At 43.9% G+C, this 19,196-nt stretch overlaps 1 protein-coding gene across 2 annotated transcripts in view; it reads right to left on the bottom strand.

Moving 5' to 3' along the window:
• Positions 1-19,196, bottom strand: part of LOC311247237 (pre-mRNA-splicing factor ATP-dependent RNA helicase PRP16-like) — a 115,047-nt gene that overhangs the window by 11,670 nt on the left and 84,181 nt on the right. For both annotated transcript variants that reach the window (XM_084337577.1, XM_084337578.1), the window contains exon 26: positions 13,624-13,745. In XM_084337577.1, the coding sequence (XP_084193703.1) occupies positions 13,624-13,745 (122 nt within the window). The remainder of the gene's footprint in view (positions 1-13,623; positions 13,746-19,196) is intronic.

The following is a 19,196-nucleotide window of genomic DNA, read 5'->3' as shown; positions in this document are numbered from 1 at the left end:
GAAGCTTCCGCACCATTCACTTACTGTGGAATGGATTGCTTTGGGCCGTTTATCATTAAAAAGAAATCGGAAAGAGCATAAAAGGTATGGCCCGATATTTACTTGTCTCTATTCCCGAGCTGTCCATTTGGAGATGGTAGAAGATCTATCCACTGATTCCTTTATCATGTTCTTGGCCGACAAACAGTACAAGTTTGTCTTTAATGCTTCATCAGCAAGCCACGCCGGTGGCGTTTGGGAGCGTCAGATACACATCATCCGGAATGTTCTGAATGCCACCCTGGCTCAAAGCCAAGGCAGACTTGATGATGCCTCACTCAGTTTTATGAGGCCATGGCTATTGTTAATAGCCGTCCCTTAACAGTAGATGGAATAAATGACCCCACTTCTCTAGAGCCTCTGACCCCCAATCACCTAGTTCAAATGAAGTCAAAGGTTGCCCTTCCGCCTCCAGGAGTTTGTGAGAGAGGATTTGTACAGTACAAAGCGCTGGCGCCGGGTTCAGTATCTTATTGAGCAGTTCTGGAGTCGTTGGAAGAGGGAGTACCTCCTGAACATCTCAACGCGTCAGAAGGGGCATGTGGTCCGGCGTAATCTCAAAGTTGGTGATGTAGTCATCATAAAGGAGGACCTCCTCCCAAGAAACCAGTGGCAGTTGGGGCGAATAGTGGAAAGAACTGTAGACGGGGATGGCCTAGTCCGAAGAGTGAGATTACAAGTCGGAGATAGGAACTCAAAAGGGCTTGGCGCTCAGTCTAAACTCTCAACCATAGAAAGACCAGTTCAAAAGCTAGTGGTTCTCCTCGAAAGTGAATAATAGGGCGTAGACATGCATACATGCATACATGCTTATTTGCATAATTTTCTAAAGTCAAGATAAATGGTATTTTGGTCTTAAATCATTCATGATTATTTTTGTGTTGTATCATGAAGTGATTGGGGGAGTGTAACGGACCACTTGAGATTAAATATGTCTAGACAATATCCTTTGCTGTTTACTAAATAATATTCAGTAAATGTATGTACGCCTTGAAATGACGTGTGGGATTTTACCCGAGTTCGATACCCGTATGCCTATATAAATCTGTCCCTATTGGCGCACCGTTAATCAGTACAGCTGGAAGCACCTGTGAAGTGATGTAGTCGGTCGGCAGCAGGAATGTTTGGTGAGTCTTTGTTTCGCCTTTGTATTCCTGTGCGTCGCAACTTTTATCCTTTTGTATCATGTATTGATTGTGTGTTTTAAACGGAAGAAAGGACCTTTTCGTTTACATTCCTTGGAGAGCGCAACAAGGTATGCTTTGTTGTTTATTTGATTATGGTTGTAACTTTGTATAATGTAATTTGTGAATGAATGATTTTATGTCTTGTGTAAGAATGTAATCCTTGTAGTTTTGATACCAATGTTATTTAGTTGAGTGTTTGTACTGTGCTGTGGAAACCGTTATGTGAAATGTTTGTTTGTCTGTTTATGTACGTTTCCAATAGTTTTCACGGCGCTAAGAAGACGTCACGGAGAGACAATCAAATAAAGATTGTCTTATGCATCAGTCGAGACTCTGTCGTTTGGTTCTGTCGTTCCCCTGCTCTGTACCGTCAAGAGCCAAGCCTGCACGTTCCCCTGGTAGGGGCTAGGGGTGGGAATCACCAGTTTCATCAAGATATGATATCTATTCTTTGGACAACGATACGATATTTTCCGATATCACAAAGTCTGCCACGATACGATACGATTAGATTCAGGTGCCTGCGATCGATATGAGATGATATTATATGCCCATTTAACACAATCAGTAACATTTAAATCAACAAAAAAAGGCAATGGAAATATCATTTGACATCTTTATTTTTGAGCTCTTCCAGACATTTAAATGAAAAACAATCTATTGTTTTTAATACAAATAGACCTGTTCACTGTTTTTGGTTCGTTTTTCTTTTTTCTTCTCGATATTAATATCCTATTCACGGTCACAGAGCTGTATTTTGGCTGGAAAAGGCATATTGGGAGTCAGAAGGTGCAGTACCGGCCAGATCCTGGTAGTGGCGCTGTCTCGAGAATGCAGTCCTTCCCAGTCCCTAGTGGACCTCTGCTGTTCTCTCTATGGCTCTATCGGCTTATCTTAGTTAGCTTACGCTAACGCAACATTAATTTAGGTATTTAACACGACGTGGGCATAAAGGAATGGCGAGGATGGAAAGCATGTTAGATGCATTTGACCCGTTGTGGGGAAAAAAACAAACAACACTTATTTCTGGTCGCAAAATAGGCGGACTCTGAAGCAATGCTGTCTAACGTGTTGTTGTTGGGGCCGGCGGATATGCTCACCAGGGGATTTTCAAAATAAGAGTATCGCAATATGAATCGATTTTTTTTTTTTTTTACTTTTCGATTTGATTCTTTTGTATTTTTTTTTAAACAAACAAACAAACATGACAACACACGATAAGATATACAAGCATTAATTAACAGTGCACATCCAATGAAATCACCAATTAGTTAAATGTCTTATACAGGATATACCCCTAATACCTGCTATCTAATACCCCCCCTCCCGGACCCCCCATTGGATAATCCATCCATTATCCCTCGCTACTAACCAGACACTACCATTATATGCTAGCTTTTATTCTCTCCACCACTTCTAACCACATTGTCATTTTGGATTCATTGAGACCCAAAATTCTTGCTGTAGATATTTCTTGATAAATCACATCGAGATATGTAATAATCCAGACCTTCCGGCAATTTTTTTCCGGTTGAAACCATCGTGATGCTATCAGCTTTTTAGCCACTGTGATACCCGATAAAACCAATCTCTTTAGCTGTGGGTGTACTGCACACTCAAAAACATCATTCAGCAGTAATACAGAGGGGTGTACAGCAGGGCTGTACAGTGCGACATATATTGCACGTGCTACAGCAACATCCGTCTGTGCGATGAATGGATTTACTTCAGTAGCACTGGTGCGATAGGCATTCGGTTCATATAGATACTCTTATTTTGAAAATCCTGTCGCAGGTCTCATTTCTGCCCAAGCGCAGCTCCAGCTATAATAACTCTGGCTCCGACAGCTAGCAACGCTCAGTTCGTTTCGATACTCTTATTTTGAAAATAAGAATAATGTGTGTCGTGACTCATATCCACTCGGCTCAGCTCACAACACGGCAGGACTCGTCTCCAGCAGTAGCGTCTGGAACGCGGAAATTGAAACAGACCATGGATAGTGTTTTCGCGATGCAAAACAAATCCCTGCTGTTTTAATTCCGCAACGGGTCAAATGCATATAACATGCTTTGCAATCCTCGCCATTCCTTTATGACCACGTCGTGTTAAAGTCCGAAAGTAACGTTACGTTAGCGTAAGCTAACAACAAGCTGTTCAGAGCCATATAGAGAACAGCAGATGGGCAGAGTGGGGAGAGGGGGCAGACATTCTCCCTTCTGTGTGTGTGTGTGTGGGTGTGTGTGTGTGTGTGTGGAAAGATCAGATGAAGTCAGACGAGTATATTATATTGATAGTAAATGTACTGAGGGTGGACAGATAATGTTGATATTTAAACATAAAAAATACAATACATAATAAATGTATTCATGATCATGCAACATAAAACAGTTGCGTGTTGTGAGATCAAAAACATTTAACTTAAAGTTTAAAGCTCAATATATCAAAACGTGGCACTTTACAGTGAACAGGAGGTCTATGTGTATTAAAAACAATAGATTGTTTTTCCTTTAAAAGTCTGGAAGAGGTCAAAAATAAAAATGTCAAATGATATTTCCGTTGCCTTTTTTGAGTTGATCTAAATGTTACTGATTGTGTTAAATGGGCTTATGTTATGATATCGTCTCATACCGATTGCAGGCACCTGCATCGTATCATATCGTGGCATATATCAGCAAATATCGTATTGTTGTCCAAAAAATCTATATCGTATCGTATCGTGATGAAACTGGTGATTCCCACCCCTAGTAGAGTCCATACACCCAACACCAAATCCCATAATTCCTTACACGTAACGTGTCTGGCTGTGTGACGTCAACTTGTCAGCATGAAAATGACAGCCAAACATGGCACTGCAACTAAATAACACAAATACAATAGGCACATTTGTGACTGTTACAAATATAACACGTTTTATACTTGTGCTACAAGATTTTGGCCTGTGCTACAAAACTATCAACCTCTGTAGCACCAGTGCTATGTGCAAAAAAAGTTAACGTCGTACAGCCCTGGTGTACAGGTATATTCAGAGTTAAGAGATTTGATAATTGCTGGGTCACTTCTTTCCAGAATATCTTAACTGGTGGGCAGTCCCAGTACATGTGCATAAATGTCCCCTCGTCCCCATTTGTACATAAGGAGCATTTGGAGTCTTGTTTAAGACCCATTCTGTTCAGTCTTATAGGAATCAAGTATGTCCTGTGAATATAGTTAAGATTGATTTGTTGATGGTCCGGGTTCCTTGATGTAAATCGAACATTTGCCCAGGCTTCTTGCCAATCAAAATCTTTTTCCAGTTCTGGTATATCCCTCCTCCAGACTGAGTCTAGGTGGAGGGTTTCATACGAGGACGTTAGTAATTGATGATAAAAATCTGAAACAAAACCTCTCGATGTCTCTCTTTCATAGAAGAATTTGTGGTATCTGTGGTGTACAATTGGTATCTTTAATGGAACACCGTGAGCCTTCAAACATAACAATAACTGTGCGTAAAAATAATATGTGGAATCGGTGAGATACATTTTTTTGCGTATTTCTTCATAGCTACAAAAACATCTCCTAATGAGTGTATGCCTTGCTTTTCCCATATAGGGAATCTTATAGGTCGTTTTCCAATCAAGAGTGTACGCCTTAAAATAGTGGAAAAAAATCTGGAAATGCCATACCACCGTCTACTTTGTTTCTCTGTGCGGTGGATCTTTTTATACGTGGTGGTTTGTTATTCCAAATAAATTTGTATGTGGAGGAGTGTAATTTTTTCCAGTAACCCTCTGGAGGGGGTAACGGTAGCATTGAGCTGAAGAAGTTGATTCTAGGTAGGACGTCCATCTTAATTATTGATACCCGTGCCTGTACTGAGTTTTTAAGTTTTGACCACCTGTCAAGGTCGTCTTTGATTTTGTTTTGGATTTTTATGTAATTGTGCTTCACCGTTTATGGTAGGGAATATTTCAACTCCCAAACATCTAAAGTGTTTTACCATAGGTATCTCTTCTGGGAGGGTTATATATTTTTTTGCAGGGGCGTTAAGTGGAAGGAAAGCCGACTTCGGCCAGTTTATCTTAAATCCCGATAAATCTCCAAAGTCCTCAATCAACTTGAGCAGATGAGGCAATGTGGTGTTGGGGTTTTGCATGAACAGTATTACGTCGTCCGCATATAAACAAATTTTATGTTGTGTGCCCTTGATTACGATTGGTTCTATGGATTGGGATTGTCTTATATATTGTGCTAAAGGCTCTAATGATAGATCGAATAGTCCGGGACTAAGAGGGCAACCCTGTCTAGCTGAGCGTGATACCGGAAAGATTCCAGAGGTGATTATACCTGTTGTAATCATGGCCGATGGGTCTTTGTATAATACTTTAATCATATCAATGAAACCTTTTCCTAACCCCATCCTTTCTAATACTGCCCATAGATACGACCATTCCAACCTGTCAAAAGCTTTCATTGCATCCAGGGACAGCATCGCCTTAGGTGTGGTGTCGTCCTTGTTAGCATCTAGTACGTGTAGTAATCGTCTTATGTTATCAGTGATCAAGCAGCCTCTTATGAAGCCAGTTTGGTCCGGATGAACTAAAGACGTCATATGCTTTTGTAGTCTGATGGCTAATACCTTAGAGTACAGTTTGATATCGGTTCCGAGGAGGCTTAAGGGTCTATAACTACCGCACTCGGTGGGGTCTTTGTCTTTTTTAGGACTGTTATGAGTGCAATATTGTCGTTCTTATGGAAGTTCCCCTCCTTGACTGAGTATAAAATCATATTTAGTAATAAGGGTCCAATTATGTCCCAACAAGAGAGGTACATTTCTGGTGGGATACCGACTCTTCCAGGAGCCTTACCACTTTGCATTTCGGATATGGCCTTCTTGAGTTCCTCTAGTGTGATCAGTGTTTCTAACTGTTTAGCGTCATCCTCTGAAAGTTTAGGGAGGTTAATTTGATTGAGATATGTGTCCATTTTGTTTTGATCGAAGGTCGTTTCTGATTTATACAAGTTGGAGTAGAATTCTTTGAATGTCGCATTTATTTTTTTTAGGGTCTGTAACAAGTCCTTGTTGTGCTTTAATGGTAGTTATATCTGCAAATTTTGCGTTAACTCTTAATCGCATAGCTAATAGGTGACTTGGTTTGGAACCTTGAGAGTACTGCTGTTGTCTTGCGCTGCGTATTTGTATTTCAGATTGTTGTCTGTATATGGCGTTAATCTCTTTTTTTAGTACATTAACTTGATTTTCCAGTCGAACAGAGTTGTTGCATTGTAAAGAATTAAATAACGTTGAATAAAACGTTTCCAGTTCGGCCAGTTTTGAGCATCGATTCTTGCGTATTTTGGAGGAAACGCTATCAATGAAATCCTTGATCATTCCCTTTACCGACATCCATAATATTCTAGGGTCCTGCACCGAGTTCGCGTTCCTCCGTAGGAATACTGTAAGAGCTTCTTTGATTTGTGTAATGAATTCCTTGTTATTAAGCAGCATCGAGTTGAATCGCCATCTTGGGGCTCGGGATGATAGTATACCAAATGTTCCTTTTAGGAGTAAATAACAGTGATCTGATAATGCATTGGGTATCATTTCCACATCATAGTTATCAAATAGTCTCGGGGATGCAAAAACATAATCTATTCTGGATAATGTGTTATGTCTCGCAGATCGACAAGAGTACTTCCGGGTCGTGATCGCCATAAGTCATTTACACCTGTAATCTTCGACCAATCCTTTAAAGCATTAGATGAATTTCTTTGTTCGTTGGAAAAGGAGGGGTAAGATTTGTCCATCCTTGGATTCCAAATGGCATTAAAATCCGCACCAATTATAAATGAGTATTCGGGAAGGTCTAACATTGCTCTGGTAAATGTAGTGAAGAAACTAACTTCGTACAAATTTGGGGCGTATACCGCTACCAACGCTATTTTTCTGTTCTTGTGTACAATCTTAGCTATAGTTATCCGACTATCTGCATCGGACCATACTCCCTTCAATTCAATATTCAACTTCCGTCTAACGACTATGGCAACTCCACGAGTTCTCGTTCCAAAGGAAGAGTGACTAATGTTATGATATGTGTTGTCCGCTAACGTATCTGTCTTTCTCTAAAATGTGCGTTTCGCTTAGCAGAGCCACGTCAACCTGTTCTTTTTTCATCAGTGTGAGCACGCTTGAGTTTGTTGATTATTTATTCCCCCAGTGTTCCAGATCATTATATTCAAACTAGCCATAATCTATACATATGAATCGATCTTTTACGTTGCATCGATCCTATTTGATCATTGATAATAGATCGATATATCCATAGTAGGGGCCTAACAGGAGCCAAGCCTGCACGTTCCCATGGTAGGGGCCTAACAGGAGCCAAGCCTGCACGTTCCCCTGGTAGGGGCCTAACAGCAGCCAAGCCTGCACGTTCCCCTGGTAGGGGCCTAACAGGAGCCAAGCCTGCACGTTCCCCTGGTAGGGGCCTAACAGCAGCCAAGCCTGCACGTTCCCCTGGTAGAGGCCTAACAGCAGCCAAGCCTGCACGTTCCCCTGGTAGGGGCCTAACAGCAGCCAAGCCTGCACGTTCCCCTGGTAGGGGCCTAACAGGAGCCAAGCCTGCACGTTCCCCTGGTAGGGGCCTAACAGCAGCCAAGCCTGCACGTTCCCCTGGTAGAGGCCTAACAGCAGCCAAGCCTGCACGTTCCCCTGGTAGGGGCCTAACAGCAGCCAAGCCTGCACATTCCCCTGGTAGGGGCCTAACAAGAGCTAGTGAGAGAAAGGCTACGGATATAAAGGTTAGCTGGTGCAGCTGGGAGTGAAGCTGGTAGGAGAATGAAAAGGCAGGTTAGTCTCTCTGTGGGGACTGGTGCTACACCCAGGCTGATGCCTCTGACAGCACAATCTATCATCTTTAATTACAGCAGCGTGACACCCTGACACTACCTCATCTCTCTCTTTCTCCACACACACACACACACACACACACACACACACACACACACACACACACACACACACACACACACACACACACACACACACACACACACACACACACACACACACACACACACACACACACACACACACACACACACACACACACACACACACACACACACACACACACACACACACACACACACACACACACACACACACACACACACAAGCCATTATAACCCCCCTGTCATTGTGTCCCCTCTGTCCTGTCCTGCTCTCCTCTCCTCTGAACCCCCTCTGCAGGTAAAACCAACATTTGCCACAAGGACACCTTCAGTTTCAAATAGTTCTCTGCAGACAAGGGCACCGCTAGTTGAGACAACCTCCTTGGGCGCAAGTGTACACACACAGACTTGCTCTGAGAAACACGACAGATCAGATCAGACACAGAAACAAGTACACAGACTAGAAACAAGTGTGTTTTTTTTCTTTCTTTTGTATTGAGCCTGAAACCAAGCAGGTCTAATAATGACAACGATGTGTGTTCCTATATGTAGGGGGTTAGGCAACGCTCTAAAAGCTGTCTGCTGGATGATAATTCTATTCTACACAACGGTCTTCATTAGATAAACCAATAGATACAAACATTGTGTATGACAAAATAAATATGGGCTGTTTTAAATTGTGTGAATAGTTGTTGTGAGTACTCGCACTATGTTTCAATATAATCCGTTTTTACCATTCATTCTGTTGTTCCTCCTCTCCATCTAACCTCATAGTAAAATTTGCAGACGACACAACAGTGCTTGGCCTCATCAGAGGGAATGATGAGACCTCATACAGGAGGGAGGTTGAGCAACTAGTGGAGTGGTGCGATGGTCATAACCTTGCTCTCAACCCCACGAAGACCAAGGAGATGATCATCGATTTCCGCAGGACTGGTGACCTCAGCCACTCTCCACTCCTCATCGGGAATGAGGAGGTGGAGAGGGTTTCAAAATTTAAGTTTCTGGGCGTGACAATGTCTGATGACCTGTCCTGGGGGGTCAGCATTGCCTCTGCTGTGGGCAAAGCACAGCAGCGCCTTTTCTATCTTAGGAAGCTTAAATGGGCTAAACTCCCACAGGGACTGATGGCCAACTTCTACCACTGCGCAGTAGAGAGTGTGCTCACGTACGGACTACTGGTGTGGTTTACTGGCTGCACCAGGGCAGAGAAGGAGGCCCTCCACAGAGTGGTCAAGGCTGCGAGGAGGATCACTGGAGCTAGCCTCCCAGATATCTCCACAGTCTTTACCTCCCGCTGCCTACGGCGTATAAATAACATCTTACTAGACCAGTACCACCCAGCAAACCATCTCTTTCAACTGCTGCCCTCTGGTCGAAGGTACAGATCCATCCAGTCCGGAACCAGCAGACTGACCAACAGCCTCTACCCACGGGCTGTCAGGCTGCTCAACGACGAACATCAACTTGCCCCCCCCCGCATCCCACCCCCGGTGACATAACTCCCACTCCCACATTACAACAATAACTGTGAACCGGACTTGCATTGCTGCACTATACAATACTTCATCCTTTGCAAGTCAACACCCCCCCCCCCCCCCCTCCTTCCATCAACTCACTGGACTGAAATATTTATATTTATTAATTTATTTGCACAAGCACTAAATGCACTTGGGACAATGATGGTATGTTATATATTGGGACATTGGGACACTGATACTTTATTACTTTATTACTATAATTATTGACATTATTATTTTGCACATGTTATATCTTATATTGTATGCCAGTGGTGATGTTCCTAACAAATTTCGTTGTACCAACAATGACAAATAAAGATCTATTCTAAACACAGACGTAAGGTGTCCACCGCGCTCAGAACGTCAAATTCTATCAACACTTTTTTTAAGCTCCGACCAAAATGCGTGGTGACGTGTTGACCAATTTCGGAGGGGGATCCCAATGATATATCAATAAAAACGTACTGTCAGTTCATGTCCAAGGGATATGTTCACACGCACAGCAAGTTTCACCAGTTCATTTTAACCAGTGGAGAAAGGTAAGAGAGATTTCCCTATCGTTTTTCTTATATGAATTATTCAACCTACGTTAATAAAACATACCTGGTGATCAACTACAGTTTGCTGTGAACATTATGATATGTGTGTAGTGTTCTGATACAACGATTATTGTGAAGCGATGTCAAGATTGGGGTGTGACAGCTGCTACAGCGCGACCTGTGGTTTGCTGATGAGAATGGCGGGGCGGGAGCTTGATGCTGGATTAGCGTATCGCTTCGTTGGGAGGCGGAGATAGTCATTGGATTCGGCAAATCATGCAACGTTTAGATTTCAGTGAACCCCACATGATAATGTTGCCGTCTCAGTAGTGCCAAATTTCTCAGTTCTTCGCTTGATATAATTAATACAAATGTCCAATATAACGGAATTCGTTAGCTCATAAAAATGTGATTATAACAGACTGCTGTTTAATGTCGGGCCGGAAATTCGCCTATTTGATTTCAAGTCAGCAGCAGCACGTGAGTCTATCGACGGGACTTATTTTATTTGAAATATAATGTATACGCAAAAGTAGCCTAGTTTTAATATTATAAATCTACATGCCTTGAGGATGTCATTCTTTATATAGCCTGCCTATCAATTGTTTTTAAGCTCAATAAACTCTGACCGGAATTTCTCCCATTTGTCCGGGAGATTAAAATCTTTCAGGACACGGAGACCGGCACCAATATTTTCTAACGGAAACCATGCCATAGGGAATGAGTCTGAGGTCGCCAAGGTGCAATACCGGCCGCATCCCGCTAGACGGCAGTATCGAGCACCCTTTGTAACCTTGTATCTTGGTCTGTGGGACGGCCAAATGTCTCGGTTTCATTTTTCCTTGTCGGCCGAGGCGAACGGTTCTCTCGGTTCCATTGAAGCGCGTCAAAAATATCCCCGATCCATATGTTGTGGTGGATTATGCCGTGGACCAAATCGACATTGGATGTACCAGATGGCGATCAAACAATTGGAATATTATTTTTGGAATACTCCCGGACTATCTGACTACCTGCAATGCTTTTATACCGATCGGGCTGATAAGCGTTTTTAGTGTTCAATACCAATGCCGTTACTGGCAATCAAATAATCAGAAACGACCCCCCCCCCCCCCTTTCATGCATTCATGATGGAACATAATACCTATGATATAGATTTGATTTAGGGATAATAGCGTATACAGGCAAGAAATGGCAACGTCTATAGTGGAATTGAAGTGTAGGGCTATAACTCAGCATTTCATGAATTACCCTAGACCACTCTAAAACCATACTTATATTCACCACGGTATAACACGGATGGATGGAAAAATGTATTCTTTTTCACATATTGAACGATAGATAGGTGATGTCAAATGGGCCATAGTATTGTATCCATAGCTATAATATAGAATATAGTTATAGCTCTACAAACAAGGTGACGGATCCCTATCTATCTAGCGGTGGCGTTGCTACAGAGGGCTGCGTCTAATGGCTGGCACTGAAAGTGTTAAAAGATGCTTCTTTAGCCTATTTAGACCAAAGTATCCAGTTGAGTACAAATGGAACACAGATCATGTCAACTGACATCTCAGTTATGAATAATCCCATTGTAACAGAAAATATGGTCTAATATCATGAAGAATTATGGATGGGAAAATAGCCTCTCTGCTTGCCCCGGTTTATCCCAGCCACCTCTCCTCTTCCACTATAGATGACTCTTTAGATATATGGAAAATAAGTGGTATAATTAATATAAAGGCCCTTTATATAGATAGAACAGCTGCAAAATAAATGTAATTTACCAAAATCCCACTGGCTCATAGCAGGATATGCTTATGCTCAGAAGAACCTCATGTTAGCTGTTCTCAACACACACTGGCTCATAGCAGGACACACTTCTGCTCAGAAGAACCTCATGTTAGCTGTTCTCAACACACACTGGCTCATAGCAGGACACGCTTCTGCTCAGAAGAACCTCATGTTAAAGCTCAGAGCGAAGGCAAAGACAAGGCAGCAGAGAGGCCCAGGAGAGCAGGCTTCCTTCCGCTTAATCTCACTCTTAATCCTGCACCTCTAATGTGATTACGTTCAACAGATCTGTCTCACGCACAGTCACACAAACTACAGATGATAAAAATGGCTGATTAATTAGGAATTAACTTGCCCCCCCCCCTCTCTCTATCTTTTTCTTTATAAAACCTTATTTCTCTGTGAAGCCTGAGAGATGAAACTGTGAAATTACATTTTTGGGGGGTCTAATTTGAAAATGAACATTCCCGCCTTTCTCTGCTCTGCTGTGGCACAATGTAAATTGCTGCAGTAATGGAGGTCAGCCAGGAGTCAATATTAGTTCTTTTTGTCTCGTCTGCAGGGACCAGAGGTGAGAAAAGCTCATCATGAAGAGTGAGAGGGGAGGAGGAGGGGAGAGGGAGAGAGAGAGAGAGAGAGAGAGCCATTGTTAGATGAGGACTGTGTGATGGGAGGAGAGAGAGAGGAGGGGAGGAGAGAGGAGGAGAGAGAGAGAGGGAGGAGAGAGAGGAGAGGAAGAGGAGGGACAGAGGAGATAAGAGGATAAAGAGGAGAGAAAGGAAGAGAGTATGAAAGAGGAGAGAGGGCGAAAGAGGAGGATGAGAGTATGAAAGAGGAGAAGAGGGATGAAAGAGAAGAGAGGGATGAAAGAGAAAAGAGGGATGAGATAGGAGAGGGATGAAAGAGGAGAAGAGAGGGATGAAAGAGGAGAATAGAGGGATGAAAGGAGGATAAGAGAGGTATAAAAGAAGAGGAGAAGAGAGGGATGAAAGAGGAGAAGAGGGATGAAAGAGGAGGATAAGAGGGATGAAAGAGGAGAAGAGAGGGATGAAAGAGGAGAAGAGAGGGATGAAAGAGGAGAAGAGAGGGATGAAAGAGGAGAGGGATGAAAGAGGAGAAGAGAGGGATGAAATAGAGGAGATGGATGAAAGAGGAGAAGAGAGGGATGAAATATGAGAAGAGGGGGATGAAAGAGGAGGATAAGAGGGATGAAAGAGGAGAAGAGAGGGATGAAAGAGGAGGAGAAGAGAGGGATGAAAGATGAGGAGGGATGAAAGAGGAGAAGAGAGGGATGAAAGAGGAGGAGAGGAGAGGGATGAAAGAGAGATGGATGAAAGAGAAGAGGGATGAAAGAGGAGAGGGATGAAAGGGGAGGAGAGGAGAGGGATGAAATAGGAGAGGGATGAAAGAGGAGAAGAGAGGGATGAAAGAGGAGAAGAGGGACGAAAGAGGAGAAGAGAGGGATGAAAGAGGAGAGGGATGAAAGAGGAGAAGAGAGGGATGAAAGAGGAGAGGGATGAATGAAAGAGGAGAAGAGAGGGATGAAAGAGGAGAGGAGGAGAGGGATGAAAGAGGAGAGGGATGAAAGAGGAGGAGAGGAGAGGGAGGCCTGCTCACCGGACACTGTTGACGTTACTCTTCCTGTCCTGCTCATCTCTGCGTGATCTCCGCTGCCGCTCAGCCAGGGACATCTCCTCCTCCATGTTAGTGATCTCCTCCTTGGCCCTCCGGCGGTTCTCCTGGAAGACACCGGGAGAGAGAGGGGGACACATTAAAAGGCCCACTCCGGTGTCTCTATGTAAATAGACCCCACCGCCCAAAATAAAGACCGGTTTACATTTTCTTTGACTGATCTCTTGATTCAAGGACTAACACTAGACTATAGGTCAATGTGAGATTCTCCATTGTATTTGCTGTATGTTGTGGCTGTGAAAGGTTTGTTTGTGTTGGTAATGTAGACATCTACAAAACACAGTCTTCAAGAAGGTATGTGGATATACTACTCAATATTGATATGGTTGTGGATATACTACTCAATACTGATATGGTTGTGGACATACTACTGAATATGGATATGGTTGTGGACAGTGATGTACCTGAACGCGTTCAATGAACGATCGTTCATGAACGCGTTCGTATTTTGGGCGAACGTGAACTGAACGTACTGTATATCCGCTAAATGAACGTAATTGAGAACGCATTCATTCTCAGCGCTGTATAACGGCGTTCAAAAGTGCGTTCATTCTCAGCACTCTATTATAACAGCGTTCAAAGATGTGCCAGATTTCATATGCATTTCAGCCAAAAACCCAGTTAAAACACACCGTAAACAGGCTTCAAAATTATGCGGAAAACCACCCGATCTGGCAACGCGTCTGTCACCCCCTGGCTACGTCATCAGACTCCTCCTCACAACAACAGTGGCACAGCGGAATCGGCGAGCAGAAGCCGAGAGCTGCAGCAGCACTCGCTCAGAGTCAGACCCTACCTCTACGACGTCGGCGTATGAGCATTTAAAAGAGTTTAACGTTAAAGTCAGTACTGACTCAGACGGAATAAATCTAACGTTTGTCTGTAAACTTTGTCCACCCGGTTTGAAGAAGCAAGTCCGTACATCGACAGCAAACCTTAAACGGCACATTGAGAATATGCAAACGTCCCGTTTTAGTTTTCATAATAAAGACAATTCAAGCGAAGTTTTTTCTCATGTTTTTGAAAATATACTGTAGAGATGAAAGCTGCAGCTGCTACTAGTGTGGCAGCAAAACGTTATGGAAATGCCAGTATTCCGATTGCTGTCTGTGGTTCAATAATTTTTACAAATAATAGCTTGCAGCAACGTATTGAAAAAAGAACTAACAAAATGGGCCGTTCAATATCTCCTTTATGTTCGAAATGTCAAACAGATCTGGGTACCTACTATCACTACTTTTGGGAATGTAAGTGTTTATCCAGGTTCTGGGGCCAAGTGGCACGTGAGTTAAGCAACATTTCCAAGGTCTTACTGGGACTCCCATCAAAGGAAATAAATTTGACACCCTTACAATTCAAACTATTTGATAAACTTCTACTTTCAGCCCGGAAATGCATTCTGATCAACTGGATTAAGGATAAGCCTCCATCTATACAAATGTGGTATAGAGAGATCTTCGGTGTGCTACCCCATGAAATTGATTGATTGATTGAAAACTTTATTAACAGATTGCAGAATGGGTACAATACAGTACAGCTCAATACACACAATTGTTAAGGGGATGCAGACTAGAGAAAGACTTTCGTCTTGTTTACATCAGGGTCCCCCATTTTCAATTCATCAGGACATATATGACATACATGACATACATATAGACAGTACTGCTACATCTATACATTTATGACATACCAGATTTGCAAATACAGTACTGTTTGTGATACAAAAAGAGTCCAGAAAAGAGAGTATATACATTTGACGTAAAAACTGTACATTGGGGGAGGTTGGGTAGGTGGGGTTGGGGGGGGGGCGGGCTGTGCATTGAAGGTGGTTGGGTGGGTGGGGTGGGGGGGGTTGGGTAGGAGGGGTGGGTGGGTGGGGAACACTGTACAAATGTACAAGCAAAACTATATATTGGAATATTGACAAAACCATACTTGGTCATTTACTGTACATTGGAGGGGGTTGGGTTAGGACATTTACAGGGGCCAGTTTCGAATTGCAGTCTCCCGTAGGTGTTCTTGAGAGTGGTTTTGAAAGTGGGTAGTGATTCACATTACTTTACAGCTTTGGGTAGGGCGTTCCACATTGATGTGGCATAATTGCGAAACGTGTTTAGTCCCTTGATTGAGCCGAATCTGGGTTTAACATGATTTGTGGAGCTCCCTCTGGTGTTGTGATTGTGGTATTCACTGACCTTTGGGAAGTATTTTGACATGTACATGGGTACCTTGGTCGTGTAGTGTATCTTGTAGACCAGGTCCATTGCAAGTTGCTGTACTCTGTCGTCTACTCTAAGCCATCCTAGGTTGTCAAAGTGGGCAGGGGTGAGGTGGGTTCTAGGAGTAAGGTCAAGCAGTAGTCTGACCAGTTTGTTTTGAGACTCTGCAATGCATAGAGGCAACAACGCTTCCTTTCAGGAGGTGTGTGTGGGCCCCACTATTAGACTATTTTCCTGCTGAAATTTCTCGGATCCTTCTAAAGGCCCAATGCCCCATTGTATGGACAGACCTAGGATAGAAAAAAATAAATATATGTATGTCTACATGTGAATGGGCTCGAGGCAAGTAAGATAAGATAAGATATTCCTTTATTGATCCCCTTGGGGAAATTCCCTTTTGCTTGTTTTTCTTTTTGTTTTAGCTTGCTTATGGTGTGGATGATGGCATAGATGAACTGAAGGACCCCCCCCCCTTGTCCCAATGTGTGTTTTTGTAATGAAAGTAACTGTACATGAAAAATACAAATAAAAAATAAAAAAAGAACTATAAACTATAAATTAGTTCGTTTTTGAAACCATGAACTTTAGTTCAAATTTTTTAACTATGAACTGAACTACCGGTAGTTCATTTTAAATTTTTTGAACTGAACTAGTTCATGTAGAAAGTGAACTTTCCCAACACTGGTTGTGGATATACTACTGAATATGGATATGGTTGTGGATATACTACTGAATATGGATATGGTTGTGGATATACTACTGAATATGGATATGGTTGTGGATATACTACTCAATACTGATATGGTTGTGGACATACTACTGAATATGAATATGGTTGTGGATATACTACTGAATATGGATATGGTTGTTGTTACAAAGGGTCAGATTAAACCGAATATATGTATTTATTGATTGATATATATTGCATAATATTTGTATATCGTTTGATATCCCTTGTATATTACTTGTACATATACACGGAATGTCCCTTTAACCTAGTAGTTACACAGACCATAATATTTCATTCTCCTATTGGATGGCGTGCCACCAGCGCCAGTGCCGTGCCCCTAGAGCCGCCTTGAAAGCTACCGACAGGACTTGTCTCAACATGCCCGCTTCTGCCCAGGGCTACGAGACAGTGAGCAGGCTGGCACTTGATTATCCCCCGTACATATAAATATGGCGCGGCGAATACAGAACTTCCTTTTCAGTTCCCCTTTTCAGTTCGAGTTGAAGTTCAGTCTTGTTCAGTTACCCAAGTGACGTCTCACCCACCATGCAACGTGCGGTAGAGTAGGGCTCGTATTGCCTCAAATAGAGTCGTGTTATCCTACTACGTTTGTTCAACGTATCGTTCGCTATTTACTAGTAAGCCTTCATTACGAGTCAAAGACCACGTGAAGTGAGTAATTGTGGGTCTACATAGAGCACTTATTGCCGCGTGCTAATAGGATAGTAACGTCAAGTTCAACTGTGAACTACCGCGACCACGGAGGATTTACACCGGTGATTGCAGAGCCACTTTCCGGCAGGATTATTATTCTTCATTGCTTCGCCCAAGCTGCTGGAGCAGAGAACCGTCTACCCCGCTGCTGTGTGGGATCTACCGTGAGGACATCACTCGAGCCCGTCTCAAGGAGAGACTCCACGGCTTCACCTGTGCGGCGCACACACTGGGAGTACCGCTGCCTTTCCCCGCTGAGCCAGGGAGCAATATACCGTCTCCAGGTGCCTATTGAAGCTCCCTGTGGAACCATTGACTTTGTATAGAGCATTGCCTCCCCCTGCTGGCTTACAACCGGTAGTAACTCCCCTACCATTATTCCCTAGATAATTCCTAATATTCAGTATTGACTTGCCTACGCACATTCTTTGCCTTATAAGCGCATCCAAATTGATCTAAGTAATGTAATCTAATATTCTTTTGATGTAATAAATATTCTAAACGAGTATTTGTGTGGAAACCGTTTCATTGTGGAGGTGTTCTTATCTGATATACTTGTGTACGGTATGGCCAGTAATGTACATAAGACGGTAGTGGTTTAATGATACCATACTTGATTAATACAGTCAGGGAATTGTACCCCTCAGTTACAATTGGTCCTTCGAGCCGGATAATAATTAGCGTAATATTAATATAATATTAATATTGACATGGCCGATGACGAACACTCCACAAACGGTTCTCCTAAGCTAGATCGCCCGCAGCGCAGACGGCAGCCACCTCCCTATCTAGAGGCATACGCTGTCAGTCCAATACCTAGCTTTAAAGGGAAATTAAATACGGATAAAATAACTAAAGCGGATAGTAAAATTATGTCCGACCCTATCAACCAGGATACCCCGACCACAGAGGCCCTAGTGGGTTCTAATGTAACTGACCAAGCTCACGGTGGGGACCAGGAGGGAACTGACACGACTTTATCCCCAGACAACGTCGACAAGGTAGTCCCCGGAGAGCTCCAGGATAAAGAAAGCCCTCCCGGGATGGAACCCGACCCACCACAAGAAGAGACGCGCACCCAGGAGATGGATCTCCTCGGTACGCAACAGGAGAACGGATCTCCAACAAGTACTGCCGGGAGCCGATCGCCCCGAACGGCGTCTTCCCCCAGCGAGGCGGACAAGATGCTGGCGCGAGCACTCATCGCCACCCTGGCAGCCTCCACCGAACGCGATCGACTTCAAGCGCAACAGACACGCGAGCGCGAACATTTTGCAGGCGAGCGAGAGCGCTTCCAGGCGCAACAAAGGAGTGAAGACGACCGCATAAGACTGGAGACCAGACGCCTCCAGACAGAAGAGAACATTGAGAGAAGCCGCGCCGATGCACAGCACGCCGCCGCCAATGCACAGCACGCCGCCGCCAATGCACAGCGCGACGTCGCAAATGCACAGCTCCACGCCGCCCATGCCAGCGCCAATGCCCAGCGCGACGCCGCCAACGCACAGCGCGACGCCGCCCAGGCCAGCGCCAATGCGCAGCGCGACGCCGCCAATGCCCAGCGCGAAGCAGCGCGCGACGCAGCCCATGCCCAGCGCGAGGCAGAGCGCGACCGGCTGCAGGCGGAGCTAATGGACAAACTGGTTGCCATGGCGACACCCCCTCACTCCGCACGGAGCTCTCAGAGATCGTCAAGACATGGGTCTAGGACACATTCCCCTACCCGACGAAGCGACCCGGGACTCCGCCAACAGGAGGATCCTGTCCACGTCTCCGAACCCCCTTCCCGGCCGGTCCATACGAGACCCAGCAACCGGGAAGAACCGGACCACGCC

The sequence above is a fragment of the Notolepis coatsorum genome (genome assembly GCF_963971535.1).
Source record: "Notolepis coatsorum genome assembly, chromosome: 20".
Lineage (NCBI taxonomy): Eukaryota > Metazoa > Chordata > Actinopteri > Aulopiformes > Paralepididae > Notolepis > Notolepis coatsorum.
The sequence above is the reverse complement of the archived record's forward strand: the minus strand, read 5'-3'. Positions and strand labels throughout refer to the sequence as shown.